The sequence below is a fragment of the Rhea pennata genome, chromosome Z (genome assembly GCF_028389875.1).
Source record: "Rhea pennata isolate bPtePen1 chromosome Z, bPtePen1.pri, whole genome shotgun sequence".
NCBI lineage: Eukaryota > Metazoa > Chordata > Aves > Rheiformes > Rheidae > Rhea > Rhea pennata.
The window spans coordinates 81,977,633-82,004,662 of record NC_084702.1 but is presented as its reverse complement, the minus strand read 5'-3'; the positions used below and the strand labels follow the sequence as shown (position 1 = coordinate 82,004,662).

Here is a 27,030-nt window from a genome sequence, read left to right as displayed (position 1 = left end):
TGAATCTGTTAATGGCTGCAGACATTGGTCAGCTGGAGCTTTAATTTGATCTAGTATTGTTTCTTCTGTTATGATACCAAGGAAGAAAAATAAAAAATAATCTTGATGATAGTTGTGGTAGTATGATCTTTTCTTTTTTTCTTTTCTTTTCTCTCTCTCTCTCTCTCTTTTTTTTTTTTTTTGTGCTACTATCTGATGAATTACTGCCTGAACAGTAGCAAACCACCAACTTTCACTGCTGGAGATGCTAACCTATTCACTACTAACATAGCTACTGCAGCATCTCCTATGGGTGGCTACAGATTATTGTTGATACATATGTATTTATTTGGGATTTTAATATATCAATTGACTTTTTAATGGCAGGAACGTCTCCCCCCCCCCCCCCCCAAAAAAAAAAAAAAAAAAAAAAAACACACACAACACAAGGGAGGGCACAATATTAGCAGACAGAATTAACTGAAAAAAATCCCTGGAGAACAGGGCAGAGCTGGGGGAGCCCCTGCAGGAGGAAAGGACAGGTAGGCACAAAGGTCATGTAGATTAAATGAGCTGCCGCTCTGCGGTCAGGAACAAGGTAGCTGGAACACTTTGCAAGTATTCCAAGTTACAGAACCAGAAACATTAAAGCATGAAGCAATTTATAGTCTGAAAATTAAAAAGTTCAGTAATGAACAATGTCACCCTGTTCTGGAATATGTTGTCTGTAAAGCTGAAGGGTAAAGAGGCTGTTTTTATTAGTAAGGAAGACTGTCACATTAAACTTGCATGTTGAGATGATGTACCATAATGTCACCCTTCCCCCCTCCAACAATCCTCAGTTGCAAATCCTAATAGGCTAACTCAGTTGAGGGTGTTTTTTTTTAGGTAATACAGCAGCATTAGTGAGCTCACTAGGAACTCAGTTTCTAACAGATAGTCCTATCTATGGAAAAATCAGACAGTATTTCTGACTGACATTGGTGTTTCTGGGTTGAATTAAGGGATTATTGTCTACCCTTGCTCCTCTTCCAGTTCCTGGACACCTGCTTAAGCTGTGTGGTCCTCCCCTCTGCCCCCTCCCGCCCTCCCCCCGAAGCAGGTTAAGCTTTTTCAGTTTTTTGCAGCTTAGGGTAGCTGCAAGAGAAATTTGGTGCAGGTCAGATCAATGTTCCAGGTAGTGATGCTTAATGTGAAGCTTGTAAAAGCCTGGGATAGTTTATGAGAGCTAAGTTGCATATTAATTCTGTAATTAAGATTAATGGATAATATAATCTAGCTGAGCAGTTTTCTGAGCTTTATCTCCTTTATGCATCAATACTAGGAAAGGTGGCAAGCAGAGGAAGAAAATACTGTATTCCTAAGGTGAGCTGGCAAGTCAGAAAGATGACTTGCTTAAAAAAAAAAAAAGTTGTTAGGCTGTCATACTGATTAACAGAAAAGGCAAAATTAATTCTATTGCTGTTAGTGAAATACAATTTTTACAAGAACTTTGAATTGTAGCACTGAGTATTAATACAAAAAAAAAGCAATGCTGCAAAGACTTGTATTGTTAAAATAAGCTACATCTTATTTGTTGAATAAATTGAACTTTGTAGTACGTACATTAAAATTTGGGGGAGATGTTTTTGTGGGCTGCAGAGAACTGTTGTAAACATGCAAAAAATACAGGAAAAACGATAGTGTGAATGTTTTGATTTGAGACATTGCTTAAAAGGGAACATTTCCTAAGTCTTCTGCTTATATGCTCATTGCATATCTGGATAATTCAAGAACAGAACTTCTCAGCTGGAGCAGATAGCTAGAGTATTACTGTCCTTTTATTAGAAATTGTGACAGAACAGGTAGAATACCAGAAGGAAATTGGGAGAGAGGGAAGCTCTGTATCTTATGTAATGATGCTTCTTCAGTCAATACTGCATCATCACTAATCTTATATTAATTGTTCCAATATGTACAGATTGAGAAAAGTCATCTTAAACAGTGCCTTGTTAAGTTTGTTTTGCATCAGGGGCCCAGAATTTACTATAACTTTAGGCTTTATACACATTTTTCAGCTGAAAACATAATGCATATTACTGTTTCATGAAAGTGTTGAGGGTCACATAAAAAAGTTGGGAACCACTGTTTTTAATCACTTAAAAATAAACCAGGTAAAGATGTGACTATAGTTAGGCTCCCACAAGCACCTCCCAGGCCTTCCAAGAAATGCTGACCTTAATACTAGATTTTTTTTTTTAACAAAACCAAAACAAAAAGACAGAAAATACATTTGAATATAAAATGCTCTAGCTTCCATAATTCTTTATTAAATATTTAATTAAGTTGCATCATTTCATTACAACAACTTCATTTTGTCACATTGAGCTTTTGCTATCAGGAAAACAAACTACAATTTCCTTCACTTCTCTTTAAGAAAATAAATGAAAAAAAATGATTTTTGCCCTTAAACAAAACCGTTCCCCACAGTGTATCAAATCCAACCACAGTTTAAAGTTATTTTAATTGTGAAAATGAGCATTATCTGTAAGTAGTATTTTTAAAATCAATTTTAAGGTAGTTTAGCATAATTTTGAATTGCTGCCTAGTATGAGGCAATTTTACAAAAAAAATTATGAGACTGAATTTATCTGGAATGTTTGAAACTCTTATTCACCTTTGAAGATATTAATGATCTCAGGTTTAAATTTGATTAAAAATTTCAGGTGCACAAACACAGAACATAACAACATCACTTTCTGGAGTTTTCCATTTGGGTTCTGAGAATCATAACTTATCCAGCCATGGCATTGTTGTGATAGAGCTGCAGTGGAGACAGACTGCTCACATGCTTCTTCAAATCCAATAGAATGGATTAAAGAAGTATAAAAATGGAACACATATGTATTCTTGTATGTGGGTACATACAGTGTATATTATATATATAAATATATATGTGTGTGTATATATAAATATATATATAAATGTTAAGAAAAAGAAGCAAAGGCTACATGAAAATAATATGGAAAAGGGGGAAAAAAACAAGATCTAAGAGGAAGATCAGTGTAGAATGGTTAGAAGTTTATATATAGACATATGACTATGATTTGCATTGATGGCTTGATGAAGGTTGTATGTGCAGTATAACAGATCTGATAGGTATGTAACATTAATATGGTTAAATTCCAGTTTTACAAGTTCCCCATGCATTTCAAACATGCATCACTTTTTAGTGCAACATCGTAACAGAAATCTGAAGACTGTAGGGGGTTATACACAAAAAGAATTTTAAAAAAAATTTAAGAAAGTTAATGTATATTTAAGATATCAAATCTTTTTTTGCACTGTATATTGATAATTAGAGCTCTGGCATTCACATGGGCTTCATTACTTATTTTTAACTATTAGAAATGCTGATTGACTGACTGCCCAGTTTCTTCCTCATCCTGCCTTCTGCTCCCTAGTTTTGCATTCCTTAACACAATTCCTGACCCTTTTGGAGACAACAGGGCTTCACCCATGGCATCTGAAAAATGTTACCTGAACTCTGCAGCCATGATTATTGGTTTGAAAGGGCTCAGCACACAACACAGGCAGTGCAATTTTGGGGTGTGCTAGCGGGAGGGATTGGTGCTAGATGCACGGGGAGCAGTTACACTAGAAGCCTTTGCTAATGTCTCAGCACACACTTCAGGCCAACGTGCCACATGTACTCCTTTCACTCAGAAGTCAGAGATGGAGCAGTCAGGATGAGAGATATAGGAAGAACAATGGTAAAGTACCAGACTTTGTTATTTCTGGGTAAAAAGGAGCAATTTCCAGGAGCTAGCAATACAAACTGGAATTACTGTGATAGGTATACTGTTTATTAATTAGTCAGCAACCTGACCAGGCTCTCAGATCTAAAAGCCTTGACATGAGGTTTTTGAGGTGACAGCTACAGGGCTTCATATTCTGTAACATAATTAAAGTTTTTATGAATTCTTTAAGGTTTCTCAAAAAAGCAGACAAATAATGCCATATGTACCAGCTTCATGATTACTATTTATTGACCAAACACTGGAGCTGGATAGAACCTATTAGAATACTGCTGGGTCATTTTGTGGTGAATGGGCTCAACCATGAGTGTACAAGAGTAAACCAAGGCAAATTAACTGTGGTAAGAAAGGCACTATATTATGATACAAGTCCCATAGAAGTAGTTGCTTTATTGTATTTTAAATGCTATTTTAAGTAAATGCCATATTTAGAAACTTTTTTCCTAGAAAGGTTCCTTCGGGCTTTGCTTTGTGAGTTTCAGAAGGATTCCAGACATCTACAGCGTGTTAAAAAGGAAAGTCTGGAATCCAGTATAAGATCTCAGAAACAGCTCTTAGGCTTTATGTTACAGACCTGTGTAGAAGAAAATGAATTTTCTCTGCATGTGCCACTTTGCAAAGCTAATGCCACATACTGGGCCTCATATCGTTTACTGCAAAACTGAAGGCAGTTCCCTGGGTTTTGTCACATTATGGGGGGGGGGGGGGGGGGGGGAGGGTCTTAACTTTATGTCTGAGGCAAGTGGCGTATCTGCCCAAGGGTTTAGCCATCAAGATAGCCACCAATAGTACACTTTAATAGAGATTTCCATCAGTGCAGCTAGATCCATCCATGTAAGTACACTGATGGCTAAAACCCAAAATACAGACCAAACCAAGACTGTTATGCATGCAGCTTTCTCAGCAACAGCCTGTTAATTCTAGCTAACAAGAAGGCTTCTGATACACAGCATACAAGGTTTATGCAACAAATGGACTGTCACATCAGCCCGCCCTAGAAATAATCATGCTAATTTCTGGACCTGGAATACATATTATTTATGGGCCCCAACAAGAAATGGATCATCACACTTCTATCATGAAAGTTTCTGCAGTATAACACAGCTGCATTCCTAAAGGCAAAATGCAGTGCTGTGTAGTAATGGTGAAGCTAACTCAGATACCAGAAACTGATGAAGAGCTGGCTTCCTGCTACGTTCACCGTGACTGTTAGGTTCACTCGATGGTGTGTTGAACAAACTGTCTCTAAAACAAAAACTAATGGAGATAACTGGATACTGTACCAGCTCTGCACTGAGGGCAGTGGGTCTGCAATGCAGGTGGGAGCTGTGATTGCAGAGTGCAGGCACAAGAGGAATTAGCATTTATTTAACTATTTGCATTAATGGCAGGAAAGCCAAAACGCCACAGATTTCACTATCAGCGACACTGCATATTAGATTTCATTGACACTATTGCTTTAGTTCAGATCACTTCATATGGTGCAACTGAAACTACCCTTGAGGGACTCAGGGGCTTTCTTTGTAATGTTAAACTTCTTCCTAAAAAAAGAAAGATACTCCTCTCTTAAAATAAACCAATCATACATCAGTTATGCTTCCTACATTGCAGTTCACTCACTATTGTAATTCCTAGTGAATTCTTCTGGAGTGTCTGCCAATTTGTATAGGTAAGTGGATCTGAAATAACTTTGCTGTAGGTAAGTATTAGTAAACCCTGTTTTAGAATTTGAGGATGAGGGAAGGGATGAGACTAAAGCAATTTCATAACAAGCAGAATATCAGATTCAAAACACAACCTAATGTCTGGTTCCACCCCAACTTAACTACTACAAGAACACATCCTCTGTTTATACATGAGATTATATTTCAGTTCCACAACAAAACAAATCTTAGGAGTTCCTAAGTTCCTGATACATGGCATTGGACATGACCATAACTCCAATGACATAAAAGATCCTCCAAGTAGAGAGATATAGAAAGGAAAAAAAAATACAGATTCTCTCCCTAGAGGGAGCCCATACTATAATGAGCAATGCTTATTATATAGAAAGACAGTGTAAATAACTGGATTTAACTTGTTCTCTCCCCCTCCCTCACACCCCTTCCCATTAGCTAAATCATCAGTATAGCATTTCTTTATTCAGGGTGCAATGCACTTCTTTCTCATGTTTAAGCTTTTCTGCTCACCAAATGCAGAATCAGAAAGGAATGTCAGAAAACACATTTCATAAAAAATGAATCCTAACCTGTGTTCAAAAGAACTTCTCCATTTACCTATTAGCTCTTCAAAGTTTTTGCTAAGACACAAACATTCGCTGAATGTTACCACCATTAAGTTTTCTTCTGGTAGCCTTTGTAGCTTAAGTAATTACATATTAAATTTTCTGCCATCAAGGACTGCCACTCACTATCAGCAGTACATCACTTGCCGGTGGGTGTCACGTGGTGAGAAAAGAGAAGGTAACAAAGCTGTTGAAAATGAGGTGAAATTTTCTGTTTTGGCATATGCTATCTTGCTTGGTAAGCACTAAATGGATTCTTGGGCCGGGGGGGGGAGGGGTGTTTGGAGGGGACCCCATACATAGTAGGTATGTGGGCAAAACTTACAAAACAGAACATAATCAAATTGCTAAAGCCATATCCTCAACTACTCCTGGTAGTATCGTAACCATTTAACTTCAGTGGACCAAATGCAAGTCTTTTAATCCATCACACAACAGATGCAACTCAGACGTTATAGTTTAAGCATGCAACATGTCATAGTAACAAAATCGATTAGATAGCAGTGTATATTAAATAAATCTTTGTGATTAAGTAAAAAATAAATCACATAAACAATTGGTGAGAACATGTCGGCAGGCTCAGCTCTACATCTGTTTTTTTCTTTTATACATCAGCAGCAGCCAAATTCACAATTGATAGATATTGCACCAGAAAGACATGTGCAGTGAGAAGGAATATAATCACATTAATGTTTATGATAAAAAACAGATATGACTTCCATGTGTTACATAAAGTGCCTTTAGAGTTGGTGCAGTTAGAAACAAACAAAAAAACAGTTATTTAGTTATCATTAGCAAATGCATACAAATAGGAGACAAAACAGATCTGTTTTCTATAGTGCCAAATCACGCAGTGTCAGGGTCCATTCAAAATGCCTCCATTGCAAACAGTAAAGAGGAATAAAAGAATCACTGTACAAAGATAATGAGAGGGTTAAGCATATTTTCCTAAAATCATTAATGCCAACCCTACTCCAAAATGTTTTATAGTACATATCAGTATTACCAAGGAATAATGAGGCAATTTCTTTATTGAACATGAGATTTGGCATGCTATGTTATGATTCTCTCTTGACTTTTAACTATTCTATTGATCTATACAAAAAAAGCAACATCCAATCCTTACTTCTTCTGGACAGAGAAAAATATTTATGTGCTCAGTGAAAAGGTTTTTAAGAGTTGCTCTTGATACAGCCCATGAACAGAAAACTTCCAACATAGCTTTCTCTTATTTTCTTTAACAGTTTGGGAACACGTGGCTCAAAATATGCTTTGAAAAAATGACACTGGCATCACAAGTCCGGTATGAAATTAAGGTAAGAAAAATGCTCATTTTTCCAAGTAATGTAATTGTAATGAAATAAAATCTGAAAATGTCTAAATCAATTAAAAAGTAAACATGAGTTGTAATACTATACCTGTAAAATGATTAATTCCATTCATTGTCATTAGAAATTATGTAAAATATTTATTAAGGGCTTTGCCTACAGAGGCACAACATAAATAGAACAAGTCTTGCTGAAATGTAATCAGAGTACATGTTAACCAGTTGGTACTTTGCTGTGGAAATGTCAGAACAATCCACAGATTATAGTTCAAACTTCTGAATTTAGGCAACTGCACTGTTGAAGTGTTTGCTCCATGAACCAACATTGTGCAACTGTTCTGCCAAAGTCACTCCGAGTCCGTTGGGCAAATGCAAAAGTGCAAGCAGAACTTGCTTGAAGGGGGGAAAAAGAAAAAAGTAACTGTTTTAATCCACTCCTTCAAATCCTTGAGCATTTTCAACTGCCATAAGTAGCTTCTCTCGTAAATCTTCAAAAGATTCATAAAGAGGTAAGTCTAGGCGATTAAAGCTGAAATTTAGAAGGAAAAGAATAATTTAATAATAAAAAAAGTACATAATTTTAAAGAAATAGAGAAGGTTAAATAACTTGGAGGCCTTAATAGAGTTATATCTTAATGCCCAAATGGGGGCTATCTCCCATAGTGTCCGTTGGAAACCTAGCTAAATGCTTGTTTTCAAAACGGGTTTTCATAAATAACCATTTCCCATCTTTCTTTTCAGAAATGATTGTGGGAATTTGTCAAAATCTGCTTAGAAAAGAAAAAAAGAAAAAGCATATTCAGTTGATAGGAAATAGCCTTCTGACAAAGCTGAAATGTTGTCAAAGACTCGGCAGAGATGTTCTGAATTTACAGGATAGACTTTCTACCCTGTGGAGGAGAAAAAGAATAGGAATAAAGATCTAAAAGAAGCTTTTGAAAAGGTCCTGTAAAATCTATAAGTAATTGAAAAGTGAAAAGAGTGGGTTGGTTTTGGAACCTTTTTTTCCCTTAATAAAGGTTTTTATTCTACAGAATGGTGTTTCTACACCATTCTACAGCTATGCTTTGTTCAGCCAGACTTTTCAGAATTTACTGAACGCACTTACCAGAAAGAGGAGAAAAATCACTGGAAATGAGAAAGGGAACATGATGAGAGTAAAAGGTTCTAATTTTTTGCCTTTATGACTTACCATGTGTGAGCTCTGGGCAGTTTATCAGGACTTCCCCATTGCTCTATTGTAAACAGCTGAGGACCATTTGAACCTGGTTGAAAATGAAAAACATACGAAATGTAGATTACTGGACACTACACAGACTAAATGTTATTTTCAGAATGAAATGTCTGCATATATAGGCTATATTTTCAGTTAACACAAATAAATTGGTACAAACTCCCTGAAGTCAAAATTATATTAAAGCACACAGAAATATTGTAATTTATTTCCACATCCAATTAGTTTGTTAAGTTCTTTGAGTTACCTTTGCATAGAAATGCTGTAAAACTCCAAAGACATAAGCTCAGACATTAACATTGAAACATTAATATGTTTAGATAAAAACACAACCTCCTCTTCCTCATAACATAGAATCATAGAATCAGTAAGGTTGGCAGGGACCTCTGGAGATCATCTAGTCCAACCTCCCTGCTCAAGTAGGGTCACCTAGAGCATGTCAGACAGGGTTGCATCCAGGTGGGCTTTGAATATCTCCAGAGAAGGAGACTCCACAACCTCTCTGGGCAACCTGGGCCAGGGGTCCGTCACTCTCACAGGGAAGAAATTCCTCCTCATATTCAGGCAGAACTTCCTGTGCTTCAATTTCTGCCCACTTCCTCTTGTCCTGTCACATGGGACAACTGAAAAGAGTTTGTCCCCGTCCCCTTGACACCCTCCCTTCAGGTACTTGTCCACATTGATCAGATCCCCCCTCAGCCTTCCCTTCCCCAGGCTGAAGAGGCCCAGCTCTCGCAGCCGTTCCTCACAGGGCAGGTGCTCCAGCCCTCTGATCATCCTCGCAGCCCTGCGCTGGACTCTCTCCAGTAGCTCCATGTCTCTCTTGGACTGGGCAGCCCAGAACTGGACACAGTGCTCGAGATGAGGCCTCCCCAGGGCTGAGTAGAGGGGCAGGATCACCTCCCTCGACCTGCTGGCAACACTCTTCCTAATGCAATATGCCATGAATAGTATTCCTTCTGACTGTCAAAATTTCCTTGGTGGAAGCTGATCCATTCCTGGGCAACGAAAATGTCTTGCAAATACCTGTGGTGTCCAAACTATACTCCCTCTTTAGGTGCCCCCCAAATTCTCCACTGTTCATGGCTTCAGGAAGGAGAAAGCTTAAGTTGGGGTCAGAGCTTGGCTATTACTCTACTTCAGTAGTGCCTAGGTTTTTTCCTTGATACGTTGTGAGTCTGTTCCTGCAGCCATTCCAGAACTAAAAATAATCTGTGCGATGGAAAGAAGCTCACCATAAAGTTCAGCAAATCCATTCATAGGCACGCGTGACGTCCCAGTAACAAATTGCAGTAATCGAATCCGTTTTTCAGCATCCATAAGTAAAACAGCCTATTGACAAACAGATACACGGTCACTGCCTTTTCACTAATATAGCTGTAGATGCCATTGTTTTTTAAAAAAAGTAAATTATTTTTTTGCATCCGAATGCAAGACTTTGACATCTTTCAAAGTCATATGTCTATGTGTAGCATGCCAGGTTTTCTGTGGTTAAATAAGGAGCATCCTTTTCCTATTGCCATTGGGATGAAACAAAACAAGAGACATTGCACTGCAGCAGCTGGGCACTAGGGATGTGATTCCTCTCTGCGAGGTGTGTTTCCTTTGCACAATCAGTAATTCTTATCTGCCAGGATGAATGGTGCACAACGGATACGTTACATTTATAAACATGCCTAGCAGAGAGAGTAAAGAAATGGAGAAGATAGAAATACCTCGAGGATCAGACAACAGCAATCCAAAAGTTCAAAAAAACATAGATCAGTGTTATACTATATGAGGACCTCAGAGTCAAAACTTTTGGGACCATCTGACTATTTGGATTAGAAAAATTCACAGAATGACAGAAGGGTTGAGGTTGGAAGGGACCTCTGGAGATCATCTAGTCTAACCTCCCTGCTCAAGCAGGGTCACCCAGAGTATGTTAGACATGATCACGTCCAGGCAGGTTTTGAGTATCTCCCGAGAAGGAGACTCCACAATCTCTCTGGGCAACCTGTTCCAGTGCTATTCAGTGATATGATGTGATGTGATATGATATGATATATTCAGTGCTATAATTCATGCTATTGTATCATGGCGATTGCTAGTACAAGAACATATTCTTCATTTATACGATAATCATGAAAATAATGTAAGAAACCCAGAAATGTATGTACTAAGCAGCAAGATTCCCATCATTTTAAGAAAAACAGCCACCCCTTTGAAAAGTAAAAATCTATTGCTATTGTGTGAAAAAATATTTTAATATTTTTTTTGTGAATATATGCTGCTTATAAAAATATTTCAAGACACTTTAGAAGAAAGCAAAGATCCAGACTTCCTAGCTTGGCTCTTTTTCTAGTATAGTCTCTAATGGGTACCACTGCTGTCATTTCCTGCATATAAAAACATAACTTTTCAGCAGTTGTCATGAAGAAAACAGATTTCATAACAAACTCCACAACACAGTAAGGTTTCTCTGGCTTTCAGAAATACTACAAGTCAAATTCAGTAAACAGCATTACCTTCCAGAACCACTGGATAACAGGATGATTTGGACAGTAACCGTTTTTGTAGATCGTGTGTTGTCTCCAGTCATTAACATCAACATCTCCAAGGCCACACATCAGTAACTATATATGGAAGCAATTGTTAGGATGTTAATTGAAGATGGTTTTGTGTTCTCCTGTGCATGCTAACAGAAAAACCTGTTAACCTCTCCCTCTGTTGTCTGCTCTTTTAAACAGCTAAGTGCTGCAAACAAAGGACAGTTGGGCTTCTCTTCAGGAAAATTCTCAAAGAAGTTTTCACCTTACTGGAGAAAGGTTGTACAATGTAAGTATTACGTGTAATTCATGTGACAGCATCTTTTGTAGCATTTTGCTCAAAACACATATGGCCAATGTAGGCATAATGGCCTTAATTCAGCAAGATACTTTATACATACTGAACTGCCTCACTGAATAATCAATATTTGTTGTGCTTTCTATTTAATAGATTCATTAATTAGAGGGAAAAAATCCTCATTTTCCACAGTAAGTAAAAGCATCTTTGCCACCCAATTCATTTACAGTTTAGTGAATCTAGAATATAATGCATCTACTTGTAATAAGCATTACTGAACTATTGTTTCTAGAACTCAATTAAACATACTCACCTCTAGCTCATTTTCATCAAAAATTTTTATCAGATCAATGGGAAGAAGTTCTGTGAATCCCTAAAAGAAAGCAAAGCAAATTAAAATTCTCATACAATGTAAAATGAAATTTTTATTTAACAAGATCTTTGACTTCAGGGAAGGTAAGTAAATGAAATATACAGTTGTGAAAGTATTATGAATCTCTAATTTAAAAACTAATTACTAACATGATTTCAAGCTCAAGTAATTTAAACTTGAAAGAGAATAACCATATGAAGAGAAAAATGTGAAACCGTAAAGCGTAAGTATTATGGAGCTCATGCAATGATACGAAGCTCCCCACTCCCTCAATTCAGACACAAATGTATAACAAGTGTGCATTAAAAAAAAAACAAAACCAAATAACAAGTGTGCATTAAAAAAAAACAAAACCAAAAACGTAACTCTGGACTCTCCAAAAAAGTCCATATACTTAAAAGTTTTTTTGTGTGAAGAGCAGCAGCTAAAAGAACCTTACCTCCAAAAAAGCATTCATTTGTTTTTGAACTCTATTTACAAATCTCCACTGGATGACGAGGCTGGAGTACAGACACAAACACATTCATTAGAAGATTGAAAACAAAATGTTTAGAGATTTTAACTACCCTAATTATTTTCAGTTTCTCATTTAAAGCTCCAGTTATCTCCCCTCATACTTGGCTGTTACATAAACAGAACTTGGGAAGGGAAAAATCCCTCAATTCCTGCAGAAGTTTTCCTGTCTGAGAAACATGAAAATGAATAGCCTTTTATTAACTGTTCAAAATTATTTTGCATGACTTTTCAGATTGTTGAAAAAAAGTAACTGATTAGTATAAAGAATTTAGTAATGAATATTTTTACTTTAGCATGTGACATTAAAACTCTGCACATATAATTCAACTTTCTTTTAGATATGACCTTTCTTTATCACTAAGAATATTTGATGTAACACTAGCAGATGACATGCCATTAATCTTTTTGTTCCTGTGGATATTAATTCAAAGATCAACATGGTAAAATGACTTGCTTGTGGACTGAAATATCCTAGAAATTCTTGACTTCTAAGTAAGGCTGTAATTTAGACCCTGGATTTTGTATTTACTGTTAATATTAGATACCTAAATAACTAGACATTTTATTCCCTCAAAGCTCTAGGTAACTAACAATGTCCAATGAAGTCTGCCAAATTTGGAGACAGTTAGAATTACATTTAACAGTCTGTCAATAAAAAGATACATAGATGAATAAACACTGCAGTATCAACAGAAACTGCTTGTGTTTCAGTGCTAATCACCCACTGCATAAATATCTTACAGGTTCTAGATTAATGCTTTAGAAATCAAATTATTTTCCTACTCAAGCAAATTGCATCCTAATGTGTATGAATATTACAATAATAATGTTTGCTCATCACTTTGAGGAAATGCTTATTAAAAATGGCAGCAAGTATTTGTTGAATTGAATATTTTATATTCTAGTAGGCAGAAAAGTTGAGGAAGCCTAAAATTAAACAAAACCAGCCTGTTTAAATTTGGCCAATTTTTTATAGTGGCACTGGTACAAAAATCATGAACCTAGTCTGTGTACTTAGCAGAGAAAGATGATGGAAAAATGGCCATTCAAGAAAGCAGCTTTGGGATCTTGGGAGCTTTGGGACACACTTTGGAGAAGCATGTTTCCCGACTATGTAAGCGATTTCAGAAAAAACAAACTGTTCATTTAATTTATTCTATTTTTGTTCTTATATTGGACAACGTACATGCGAACTGTAATGTTCAAAAATGGCATTACAGCATTGGATAGTGTTATTTGATGGTCATTCACAATCCTTAAAGAAATAGTATAAAATGTATTTTTAATTAGTAGCTAGTCAGTTTATGTTTTCAATCCTTCATGCAATAATTATTACAAATTAAAAAGGTAAATGAAATACAGAATTTTCTGTTAGACAATGATTCTTCACTCTGCATCCACGCTATACAACATATACTAACTACACACAAGAATGCACCATTTGTGTGTTACGTGAAGACAAAGAAACAAAAGTAAATTTACACGTGTGACTACCCCTGTAGTTTTTTGTTTTGTTTTTTTAAGTATACCAATTAGCATAGTGCTATCATAAGGGGATTCCAGGGAAAAATTCTATGATGAATTTTGATTTACATAAGTCATTTCCAAATGAGAGAATGCAAACAAAACTGTTGATTTGAAAGTTATAAAACATGCAAGAAGTATCTACATGTAATTCAGTTATGCCTCTTGAACCACAAATTTCAAAGAGCTGTTCTTTACTGCACTGTATTGAGATGATGGAGTGAGAAATGTTTATGATGTCTAATATTTTGCACCTGCAAATGCAACTGATATGCCTGAAAAACTAAAAATTTGACAGCATAAACATACTCCTTCCCATCAAAGTAATAGTAAAAAAGAATTCATAAAGGCAGAAAATTCTTGCTACTCCCCCGTTACAGTCAGGTCATGTAATACAACACTGTAAATGAGATTCACAAACAAGTATACAGTTTTTCTTTTAGCAGAAAAATACTTAAATAGGTATAGATCTCCTGAGCCCCTCTGTGAATGACAATCAAAATGGCAAGCAAATGTCAATTTGATAAATTGTTATCCTCTTTCCATTCTTTCTCTTTAGACAGTTTAGTGTTCAGATCTGGACTCCATTTGTATACTGTAACCTTGCAGTCCATCATGCAAAACTGCAAATCCCGTGGTGGAAATTCTCCACTACACTCGAGGTTTACAAAGCGGAGCAAGTTGCCCTAGGCAGTTAGTCAGCAGACAGTAAAAGATGTGAAATTCACTGAAATTGTATATCTATTTTAACATTATAATTATAGCATCCAAGATGTGCCATTTCTTTTCGTCAACTATAAAGGGAGTCTAGAGTGATTCATTCAGAGCAATTCCACCCCTTCTTGACTTTTCCTCATGACAATATGTCAAGAAAATACTGTATGTTTCACATTGCATGTTATGCTCTACCTCCATTAGTGTAATTTATAGAACAATGAGCACTAACATTTAAAATTGTTAAGCATTAGTATGTAAACAAACTATGTTAATGAAGGCTTGTCTTTTCACTCATGATCCATTGTGCTGCACACTGCAATAACTATGGTAGTTTATGTATGGTAGTTTACATTCTAAGATGAACACTACTGTGCTTTATTACGCTCTGGATAAACTCCATAAAGATATACGTACTCAATGTATTCCCTTTTGTTTTCATTTGTTACCATGATTTCTGACCCATTTGGCTTCAAGTCAACTTGATACGTCTGTATTTTAAAAGAGAAAGAAACAAAACAAAATACATGACGTTATTTCAGACTCATTCTCATGAAATCCACTATTCTTGAGTGGTGTTTTAAAAGTAGTATCTCAATATTTTTATGCTATAAGAGCTAGAAATGTCAAAATATTCCACATCTAAAGACGGCATCATTAAGGACAGATTATTCTATGATCACTCATAAGAATGAATTCTGTATCATACTCATTAGCTAGTGAACAGACAAACCATTGAATACCAAACTTTTAGTCCTTAACAGCAGGTTCATTTCGGTAATGAAAACACAGATTATAAAAATGGCAAAATCTTATAGATTGGTCACCATAGAGTGTAAGACTGAAAAAAAAACCCAGCTTCATTACAGTTCACAAGAAAGTACAGCAATTTCAAACAATACATTAATTTCTGAAGAAAGTAATCTATCAACAAGAATTCAACAGAATTAATGCTGGATAGGTACCATGAAAGCCATGGCAACCATGAAAGTTGGTGGGTTTTTTTGTGCACACACAAAAGAGCTATCAAACCATATGCTCCATAGCAACAGCTATGAAGAAACATTTTTCTGAATGCAGATTCTGGTGTTAACGTATAGCGCAGGCACAAGATTTGATTCCCGTTTCATTTCGAATGCAGAATGTTTATTTGGGGAGGAGAACAGGAAAATCAGCTACTTTGTTGTTTTTATGTTGCTGCTGTGTTGCGTTCAGCTTGCGCCATCAGTTCGAAAGCAGGGTTCTGCTAGCAGTAACCAACATGTGACTACGCACTCAAATTCAGCAAAGCCGTTTTCAAGCCATTACTAATCTTGGCATAATTAAATTGGATGTTATGGTTGGCCAAAGGTAGGACATTAAACTCATCAACTAATAAATGGAGCTGTCAAAGAAGAAGGTGGGGACTAGATGATCTCCAGAGGTCCCTTCCAACCTTACTGAGTCTATGATTCTATGAAAGCTCTTTCCAGGACTGGATTAATGCTGAATACTTCAACAAACAGAAGAACAGAACTATTTAGATAAATATCCCTGCTATTGTGTGGAAAAAAATAAAGGACTATACTATTAAGAAAAAGCTATTAATGTGGAACCTGCACACCTCTTAAACATACATAGTTTTGTAGTTCCACAAAGATCAGAGATGATAGTCCAGAACTAAGAAGTAAAAGGGTTGCTGTACTTTCAAGATTAAATAGAATAAAGCTATTAAGATTACAGATATGATGGCACACAGATGGCAGAAGGATTTTTGGCTCTTGTTTCTTTCTGCCCACTGGAGGATATGATGTTTTTAAGAAATGACAAGTAATATTTCAGAGCCATTAAGATAACAGACAAATACCTTTCCTTGCTCTACTTTTTGAAGAATGCTCTCCATCCTGTACAGTTTAAAGTACCTACTGCATATTTGTTTGTATGTAACTTCTCAGTGAATAATAAGAACTATCAAAATCCTATTGTTGGTTATTAAGAAAGGAAGGGTAATAACAAGAAAAGCTTCATTAGATTTTTTTTCCTAATTCCATAAGATGTTTGGGTAATAAATGAAGCATAAAGACAAACAGAAACTAACAGCAATGCAGACATCTCAGTCTTTTTGTTCCCATGTCCTTGTGGAAGCAGTTCAGTCTCTGAAACAGTTCTATCCAGTGTCAGTAGTTTCAGCTGCAGATAAGGCAAATGAAGCAAGTAAAGATCTCTCAACTCCTAGTAGTTCCCAGAATGCTGGCAGCAGCCGGTGGCACATGCAGAAGCTGATGCTGTATTGAGTAGACGGTACTTGCCATATTCTACAACTTCTGAATTGCTGGAAAACCTCTTATCTGCATTTTGACTGAGAAGATGCCTCTAGCTAGACAGAGTTCTCCTTTCTTTATCAGATCCTATCCTCGTACTACTGGGCTTCTTCAGGCTTTTTCTGGGAAAAATCTGTTACATGCCAATTTTCCATCTCACCAGAAGATTACCTCTGTTGTATCTACTACTACTGGAATTTGTAAATCAGCGAGCTTACATGTAAGTTAAAATAGGAGTTAGTTAAGAGAACTGAAAATTCATTCATCACTACTGCTGTAAAGCTAGCTAAAACTGTCATGTCCCTCTGAGATACAGGAAGACTGTTACCAGCTCAGCCCCTGAAATCTACATTAAAATAATTAGAACACGACTAACATTTCTGTTCTTAAGATGGGCACTGAATGAGCACACATGAAGTCCTTTATGCACCAGAGGTCCCTCCACCTTGAACTTTGGCATAATCAAAGTAGTGCTGCTGCTGGAGCATTTTGTGGTTCCTATATTAACAAAGGATTAATCCATTTTGTGGATTCCTAGATTAACAGAGACTTTAATCTCCAAAATTTAGAGATTCCTGTCATATTATGAAGGAGGAGTCTAGGGGTAAGAAGGAGAGAAGAAATGTTGAAAACAGTAACCAAGACACTTTTTGATGCATTTATTTCCCCCAAACAATCTATTTCTCTGAAGAGGACAAAGAAAGATTGCCTCATGAAATGTTATTATACTTGTATCATGGGAGTGTTAAAAACAACCCACACATACTATGTTCAAGACAGAAGAAATTATAAATCCCATTAGAGCAATGCATAGAAAGATTTAATGATAAGGTAGACTAAGAAATAAATCAGGGAGTCTCAACCTATAGTGGTTTATAAAGACAGTTTGTAAAGCTTCCCTGAAAGTGGAAGAATAGACACTCTAGATATGTCTGCAATTTTTTCTTTTTTATTATTATGATGTGTCACTCTGTAGTCAGGATCTACTCATTGCTTATACAGAGCTGAACTGCTAAAGAATGAAGTCTAAAAGATTAACATTTTTGAAACTATATGGATCTATTATAAATTAAGATTAAATTTGCCAACAGTAAGAAAATTAGCTATCAAAAATTTTAAACTGTTAAAAGAGCAAGAAACATTTTAAGCAAGTTGACTGACCTGAAGTCAGAGAGCAAACTTCTGCCAGCAAAACTGAAAGCTGGCAATAAAAGACAATTCACTATGAATAATTTGAAGTCAAATCATTATAGAAAATAATAAAAATTAACCAACAAACAATCCAGAAGATTTCCAGACGAACTTTTCTTCCTGTGACTTTATTGTTCATGTTATTTTCCATGTAACATGTAACAGAAAGTATATGTAATTTTCATGTATTTTCTATTAGTTTCCATGTTAATGTAGGAAAAAGGTAGTAAGCATTGAGAAATGGATTAGAATGTTCTTGACAGTATGCTGTGTGCTTATGTTTTGAAAATTTGCAGCCTAGCTTAAAAAACACACTGTGGCCCTCAATACAGAGACTAGGACTTGGAGTCAAAAGATCTAGGCCTGAGAGTTAAACACAGATTGAAGACAGTGAAAAGAAAAAGGACGTAAATGCTTATAAACAAATTAACATAAGAAACTCATCTAGGTATTATAAATTCTCAGTATTATACAAAATACAGTATGCTTTGTCATTAAATGCACGCATTCATCACAAAATGGTACAGCTCCACAGCTAGAAAAAAAAAGTAATCCCCCCCCAACCAACAACTAAGCTGATGTAAAACAAACTATGATTAATGATATTGGTCCTCAAATAGAATTTTACATGTATATCTATTCATGGGACATTCATTTGTACCCAAGTTATTTCCACCCAGAAACTGATACACATCCCTGAAGCTTGGTTGAAATACTATTATCTGCGAAGACTGTGTAAGCCCAGGACAAACTGCAGCTGTTGCTACAGCTTCTACTGATAAAATGAACTATGATAAATCATAGTCATCTACTAATTTCTCCATTTTTAAATGTGTATGCAACACTTTCAGATTGTAACAGAGAGAATTATCCATAGATTGTGCACCTTTTTAAAATACACATACTTGTTTTTGTTGTATCCACTGATTGTATAATATAAAAGACCAAACAAATCACTTCACTGACTGTAAATCTAGCACTTACTTACCTTTTCCTTCCAGAAACCTACAGAACCCCAAATTGTCCCAGTTTGAGCCTGCTTTCTAATAAAAACTGTGCAACACCTTCTTTATTACCCATTGTTGTGAGTATTTTAGTCAGCTTGAAGCACTGCTTTTCAGAAAGATGTGGTATTGCTGACTGGCAAGAACGTAATTTCCTTCTTTATTATCTGCAGGTAGCTCATGAAGGAAGCTGGGCTAGGTCTTAAAGCCTGCCCATTGCGACCAGTAACCATCAGCGGTTCTGATCGCGGTCACAAACCAGGAGACACTGTTCAGTGTTTAACTACTTTTTGCCAGCAACCAACAGTAAGATGGAAGTACAGATTTTTGGATAACTTTCACGTACCTGTCCAAAGTTTTCCTCATCTATGCAAAACATGAGATCCAACTCTGTAGGGTCATTTTCCAGGATCCACTTCAAGGAGTTGTAGTATTCACTATCCTACAGCAGATTACGATTACACAATGCTTATAAATGTGGAGATTCAAGGCACAATTTAATTTTAAAATAAACAAGTAAAAAGTCTAAAACTAGACCTCCAAAGGGATTGGAAGGATGAGAACTCACTTATCTGCACAGCTACAGTAACCTTTATTCATTTGCATTTTTCTTAGACATTGTATTTTTTTTTATGTAACTTGTCTCAACTGGCTTGGAATCATCTACTTATACAATACTGTAAATCAGAATCTACCTATATGTTTGGTTTATATGTACATTGCAGTGTGCAATAATTGGGTAGCAAATATATTCTCAGATAAAAACATACATTCTTTTCAACAAAATTTATATACTACTTTATTACATGAATAATTCAAGATACCTGCTCCTTTCATGAAAGGGTTGTATCTTCATCTTGTATTAGGTTCATAATTAAAGACTGAGCCAAGAAAGGAAAAATTGTACATGTAGCTATGAATAAACATTTCCAAGCAAAAGCGCCATAACAGTTACAAGTCTGATTTCAAAATAAATTAAATTATTTACTCATGTATGCTTTGATAAAAGAATGACGTGCCAAAATTTAGTGATTATGACACAGAGAGTGGGAGATGGAGGAGAAATTAAGCAGCTGAAGCAGTGTTTATGTCAGTGATTGAAAACCTGTCAAAATCTAAAACTTCAGCAAGAATCAACGGTGTTTTATTCTCCTTTTACCAAGCATACTTTTGACAATACCAAAAAACTATTGCAAAGCTAAGAATTATGAGAGGAAAAGGTTCCCAGCTAGTTGCAAGAATAACAGACAGAGCTTGATTCTGAGGGCCTGAATCTAACTCCAAGGTCCCCCTGGATACACACCCTATAAGCTTGGGTTTAAGTCTGCACTGAACACAAGCCACCCGCCCCGCTGCAGTTCTGCTTCTGCACTGGGGTTGAGCCACCCGAGTCCTGGTGAGGGAGGTCTCAGGGGAGCACAAGAGGTGCGTGGTCAGGCTCACGTCCAAGTCCTGCCACACAGGCACTGTGGAGGCTATCTTGGGCGTTCTTGTCCAGATAAACTATTTTGTGTAATGACGGAAGAGAGGAGGATGTTGGAAGTGGAAAAAAAGTAACAGCTCTAAGGTTCTACAAAGTCAACAGCAGAGGAAAAAGTGGACAGGTCTCAACAGATCAAAAAGACAAAAATAGTACCATTCTGCTAACTTGATGGAAACCAATTGTATTTAGCTGTTGTATATATCTAAAATGTATAGTCTGGCACATTATACACATACTGGTACAGTACTGGCACGAGTACATGTGTCTAGACTGGAATCTGCGGGATTGACCCTATTTATCTTGGTCCGTTATTTTACAGTACAAAGTTAGAGATTCCTACCTGGTAAAACAATTTGTTTCTCCCCCAGGGAGCTTTGAACTCCCAAGTACTTGATAGTAATTCATGCTGAAGGAGTGAGGTGGAGAAAGTGCAGAGAACCAAACTGAAGCATAAATAATGGCATAATCTGTGCTGTACTCATAAAGTATGTTTTGGAGAAAACTATTCTTCATTTGGGAACACTTTCCTCTTCCAGCACTGTAGGTGACATCCCTCATTCTCCAGGTCAGAACTAAGCCCTGGCATCACCTCTGCCTGCTCCCATGGTATAAACCAACCAGAAAGTGGTAGAAACCATCCATGGTGCTGCTTATAACAGGGAGCGAGCTGACACAGTGGAAAATCTGAAAGTGTAATTAGCAACTTATGTTGTGTTTCTTACTCATCTCTCTTCTTCATCCCTAACCACTGTTAGCATACTGGTCCTGAAACTGTTGTCCTAGTCAGGAAAAACTGTCTTAAAAAAATAAATAGATATCTTTCTCAAGTTCTTGCAACTCTAACCTTATGTTTTCCACCATGCAGCTTCCTGGAATTGTTAGCTTTTCTAAATCTCCCCAGAGAAAAACTTCACAGAACTGCTAATGCTGATAAGGTTTAAGTGTTATCTTACCACTGATTCCATGTCTTTCAGAGTTATTGGTTTCCCCAGCATCATCTTGTAAAAAGGTCTGATGAAGAAGCCTAAAATAGAGGGATGAGCATTACACCCACTGTTCTGCATTTCCTCCTTACATAAAGGATAATAAACTATTGTAGTCCTCAGCCTGCCCACAGGAAAGAAATCATCTGCCAGTAACAGCACTGTAACTGCCCGAGTTAATACAGCAGTCTCATTTTTTATTTAGGCACAGAAGGCCCAGTTTCCCAACTACAAGAATCACGCCAATTTAAGTGATGTTAGAGCTTTAAGGTAGAGAGATGTTAAAGGTGGCGAATGGAGCTCGAAGTACATTGGAGTACCATTTAAAATTGCCATTCTTCTCTCCAAGGCGGTGCTAGAAAAGCACCACTGTGAACATCTGCTGTGGAGCTGCGGTGCCTCTAAATAAAATACAATGAGTTTATAAAGTCTGTTTGCTTGCTTATTCTGGGATTTCAAAGCTAAGCAAAAATCTTCTTTTCTCAACCTGTAAGAATTTTACAGATGAAAGTAACCTGTAATTGATACTTTTAGAACTTCATTGGCTTCAACTGGTTTGCACAGAAATGGCTGATACAGATTTAGTAATTGTCTCCTTTAGGGATAGAGCTCATTTAGCAATGCTGACTCTGTGGGGTTAGCAAGAGTTGGGAAAAGAACAAAATGTATTTGTACATGAAAGGTATTTGTTCAGCAAGACACTGTCGTTTTGATAGAGTCACCAGTCAAAGCAGGAATGCAATTTCCAGAGGTTGCAGTTCCATTACTTGCACTCAGACTTTGTCTCCTGAAATACTACGTTGTAAAGCATATGAATAATTCAAGTGATTTATTTAATAAAAATCTAGTAAAGTGACATAGCCATACAGCATAATAACTCACCATCTAATAGCTTCCCATGATAAACTGCCAGACCAGCAACCCGTCCAATAAATGTGAAATAAGACAGATGATCTTCATTACAAAGACCTGAATTAGGATTAATCTGAAGAGTATAGTTGTCCCTTTTTTGGAGAGAAAAAAGAATATATCTAAATAGCCAAGTCTTTAAATAAGCAGATACTCAGATATGTTAATAAATACTTGGAGCTTAGGGCCATTTCTTGTCTACTTTTGCAAAAGTATAATACTCCATACATCTTATGGCTTGCGGACAGGCTGACCTAAGCAGGACTGTCTTGGTAGGACCACAGTGATTATTTGGCAAAGGGTACTAATATTCCCATCTGCAGGGTCATGCAAGTCCACCTGTGGCTAGTTTAAGGTTCACCAGAAAAACAGCTTTATTGTCTGCTGCAGGCAGCATTGTGTACTGCTCTACCACATCCCAAAACCCCTGAACAGGTCATTTTTACTAAACACATCTCCCATTATGGAATTACTGAATCTCACTGACGTGGGGAAGATGAACCCATGAGCTTACAAACGAGGACTGGACTTCACGAGGTGTCGCCTCAGGTCCTCAAGCGTGTGGGTTAGTGCACAACTTTAAATTCATTGTTACTGTACACAAGTGAACTGGAGGTATTTTAATGAATAAGAAAAACATCTACTTAAAAAACCTTCTTCTTCACAGATTAAGAACACACTAGAACACAGTCTCGGCACTGGCTGTCCCCAGCGGCGCGTCCCTGTGACCGGCGCAGGCTCTCCTGGGACCCCAGGCTGCCCCCAATGCTTCCACGAACACCGGTGCCGCGGAGAGCCGGGATCGCTCCCGGGGAGCCGGCAGGTGAGGCGCACACAGGGAGCCCGGCAACACGGGCAGTCAGCACCTCGCGCACCCGGGGCGAGAGGATACCCGCGCTCGCGTGGCCCAGGGCCGCTGCTCTGAATAAACCCGGTTCAAACGACAGGTCCGGAGGGGTAGGTGGGATCGAAGCCCAGTAATTTCCAGTTTCCTATGACGTTCCTACAGATTTCAAATTCTCTAGGCACAGTAAGAGTTTCCTAAAATCCCTAGGTGCTATTTTATGTATTGTAGGATAAATAAAATTGATGAGATGTAATATAATGGTCAGTTCAGTAATCTGTAAATGAGTAACTGCATGATATGTTATATTTATTCACAGAATGTACGAATATTTCCCTGAATTTCCCAGAATCAAATTAAATTAATTTTTCCATCAAAATTATGCAAGAGAGAATTAGAAGAAATATTGTTTCTTCCAGGTCTCTCCCAGAACATCAGTAAAAATATGCCATCTATAGTAAATTTTTGTTACTTTTACTGCTGATAACAAGTCTCAATCTAGTGGGAATTTTTACAATTTAAATTACACTTTTCTATCAAATTGAATCTAAAATAAAATAACTTTATTTTTAAAAAAATATATAGTGATATATACCTCCATAAATGAAAATACTGTTTCAAAGGGCAAACATTTATCCAGTGAAATCCATTAACGCACAGGCATTTTGAGCTAGTTAATGCTTTGTAAGTTGTTTCCCTCTACGAAAAAGATGAGTCTTTTCTGTGACACTAATGAGAGAAACCCCTAATTATACAGTTTCGTTCATCTACTTTACAACCTATTTGACACTTAGAAAAAGGAGTGAACTTGATATGGACAAGAAAATATCAAAACAATTGCCTGCAATTAAGAAATTTGTCCATACTGTAGCTAAATACATGATATGAAGTCACATGGAGCAGACTGAAATAAAAGTACTTTAAGCAAAAGACCTGCTTTCTCCTTTACACAAATACACTGCTCAGGGACTTCAAAATAGGATGAAAATACATTTAAATTCATTTGAGGCCACCAGTGTAAATTTACTGGTTCATAAGAGCATTGCAAAGGAGCTCTGAAATGTCATTCTAGTGTGCTCGTGTTTTACAACTTATGGGGAAGGCACAAAGAAATGCTTTTCCCTGGCACTGCTCCTTTCACGATTGCTCCCCTCTGCAGCTGCACAGTCCAGCTGCAAGCCAGGCAGTGTTGAACACCGTCATGAAAATGAAAATGTTCTGTGAGATGTCAGTGGCAGTTTGAAAGGTTCCCTGAAATGAAAATAGGAAATGATAATATAGAACAGACATTTGACTGGTTAAGAGTACATATTGATACAATATGAAGGATGATCTAACTACTCTTAACTTCATCTCCTACACAAAATCTAATGTGTACCATGTATGAATGGAAACATTTTAATGGAGACTTACGTTGCTGAATATTCAAAGAGACCATAATAAGGATTAAACATCTCCTTGGACAAGAGGAAGAACCATTCTCTGGCCACGCCACCGTAGTCAAGTCCTTTCTCTGACTCAAATTCAATCCAGAGCCTGGCTTTTAGTACATCAGGTCTCTTCACAGACATGATTCTTCTGTAGGACTCCTCAAAAATATTATTCCTGTGTAGCTTCATCTCAAATCTGTTTGGTATATCAGCCTGCATGAAAGGAGAGATACCGCACTTGTTAGTCTCAATAAACGGCCTTCAGACAAACTACAACTGGTGGTTAACAACTAAACGACAGATTAGACGTCTTAGAGTATGAAGTTTCCTTGATTATTGTTTTCCAGTACTAAATCTACAAGATGAAAATTTATAGTGAACTGGATAAATTCCACTCTAGCAATTCAAAGACTTCTATGGTATTTGACAAAACGATGAAAATCAACAGAAAAGAAACAAAAACTGAGAAAATGACTGATACTGCTACATCCTATTTTAAGTGCATTTTCACTTCAAATGATAAGACACACACAAGCATGTGCAGCCCTTACACTCATATAGATGTAAAGGCCAGAAAAGCTGTGCAATAAGAACATTTACAGCGCCATGAACAAAACAGAACTGCATTGCCAAGATGCGAACAAACAGCGCTGTATGCCAAAACGCCTTAAAGAGGTCAGGCTTTAGGAGCTCCATCTAAAGCAAGAGAGCTCACACCCATTACAATTTAACCCAGAGAGCTAAATTCAGAAAAGATGGAAGAGAACTGAGTTAAAAAGCGAGAGAATTTGTAGAAAGAAATAGAAGAGTGAATGAACAGATAAACATGACGTTTACAGCCAGGTATAGTTTTCCTGATAAAATTAACTTGAAACAACTGTTTTTGAAGGTTTGCTTTTTTATTGTCAATTAAAGTCTTAGTGTGTCCAAGCACCTAATACTCAAAGTGCCTGTGAAGCACTACGTTTTAATATTGTGAGAAAAAATTTAGTCTCTTACAGTTGAAGAATAAAATGTAAGGAGCTACCAACAAACAGGTAAGGAGCTCAGCTACTCCCTTTTCATATTTTCGTTGGTGCTGGTATACTGTCAGCTGCAAGCTGGTATCATGGACAACAAGCTAATACTGCACACACTCTTAAGGTAAAGATGGTACTGAAAAGACTTTTTTTCACAGAACAGGAGCACTAGAAGCTCGTGCTCTGGTACAATCTTGGGCTCTGCTCTGCCAACCTGTTTCAGCTCTGCCCCTGGAAGTCCACTGCAGAAGATGAGGGAGATGAGCCCATTTTCAGCCTAACAGCTTGTCAGCTAACACACCAGTTATGCCCAGGTGCAATGGGAAGTGTTGCTATTTCTTTGCAGCCTCATCGCTGTGATTTTCCACTCATATAGGAAAATATGAGTCTTAAAGATTTGTAAAAGATTTTATTTGGAAATCAATTAATCAAATTCAAACTTTGCTTCAGTTTTCTCGTTCTAATCAACTCCTTTATTAGGATGATCAGGAAAAACTGGCAGGTGTGATATAATAAGATAGACCATCATTCGGCATCTGCCCTTCAAAGGGCTAGTGTTCTTCCCAGACAGACTGTAATTGACCCCAACACAAAGCAGCATGGTCCTACTCACTGGTTTCTTTAACTTCTTCCGGAAGTAGTCGTATTTCTGTTTGAACTCCCTGGAATACGGAACTGCCTGTCAGAGAATTGGAAACACAGATTATTTTATGGGTATTTAACAATGTGATACTCCAACGATATTTCAACAAAAATAGAAGATTAAAGACATGCTATCTAGGTATGTATGCTCTAGGTTCACTGCAAAAATACCCCAGTACATGTGTAGCACTGCACAAAGTTTTACCATTTCTGGATGGGTAAATAGAGTTAGAAGATATCAAACCTTCTGACCCAACTTTTCTGTTTCATTAACTAGTTACACTGAATTTTTCTTATTTTAGGAACAGAATAGAGCACAGACAACTGTTTAACACAGAGAAAAAAATTAGAATGTATTGCTACCACTCATGTGTCATAAAAGGAAATAATCAGCATTCCATATGATATTTTATGAATTTTTAAAAGGAACAGTGTTATAAAAGAACATGGATTTACACTGCTGGCTGTGCTAAGCACTGTCCCGTGCTACACAAAGACATAAAATTCAAAGAACTTTGAAAATACACCAGCAAAACTACTAGATGAACAAGAAATTTCATTTGCCCTCCAAATGGTGCTGGACGCAGGGTGTGCCCATGCACCAGTGCTACTCTGGCAGGGACATGCTCCTGTCTAGAAATTTGCTTGTCA

At 37.0% G+C, this 27,030-nt stretch overlaps 1 protein-coding gene across 7 annotated transcripts in view; it reads right to left on the bottom strand.

The window, feature by feature from the left end:
• Positions 1 to 7,073: 7,073 nt before the first annotated feature.
• NEDD4L (NEDD4 like E3 ubiquitin protein ligase) overlaps positions 7,074 to 27,030 on the bottom strand; it is a 190,995-nt gene continuing 171,038 nt past the window's right edge. For all 7 annotated transcript variants that reach the window (XM_062600395.1, XM_062600393.1, XM_062600389.1 and 4 more), the window contains 12 exons: positions 26,351 to 26,416; positions 24,702 to 24,931; positions 22,418 to 22,539; positions 21,506 to 21,576; positions 19,416 to 19,511; positions 14,992 to 15,065; positions 12,260 to 12,320; positions 11,761 to 11,820; positions 11,129 to 11,236; positions 9,857 to 9,953; positions 8,580 to 8,652; positions 7,074 to 7,916 (listed from right to left, as the gene is read on the bottom strand). In XM_062600395.1, coding sequence (XP_062456379.1) covers positions 7,814 to 7,916; positions 8,580 to 8,652; positions 9,857 to 9,953; positions 11,129 to 11,236; positions 11,761 to 11,820; positions 12,260 to 12,320; positions 14,992 to 15,065; positions 19,416 to 19,511; positions 21,506 to 21,576; positions 22,418 to 22,539; positions 24,702 to 24,931; positions 26,351 to 26,416 — 1,161 coding nt within the window. In that variant the 3' untranslated portion in view covers positions 7,074 to 7,813. The remainder of the gene's footprint in view (positions 7,917 to 8,579; positions 8,653 to 9,856; positions 9,954 to 11,128; positions 11,237 to 11,760; positions 11,821 to 12,259; positions 12,321 to 14,991; positions 15,066 to 19,415; positions 19,512 to 21,505; positions 21,577 to 22,417; positions 22,540 to 24,701; positions 24,932 to 26,350; positions 26,417 to 27,030) is intronic.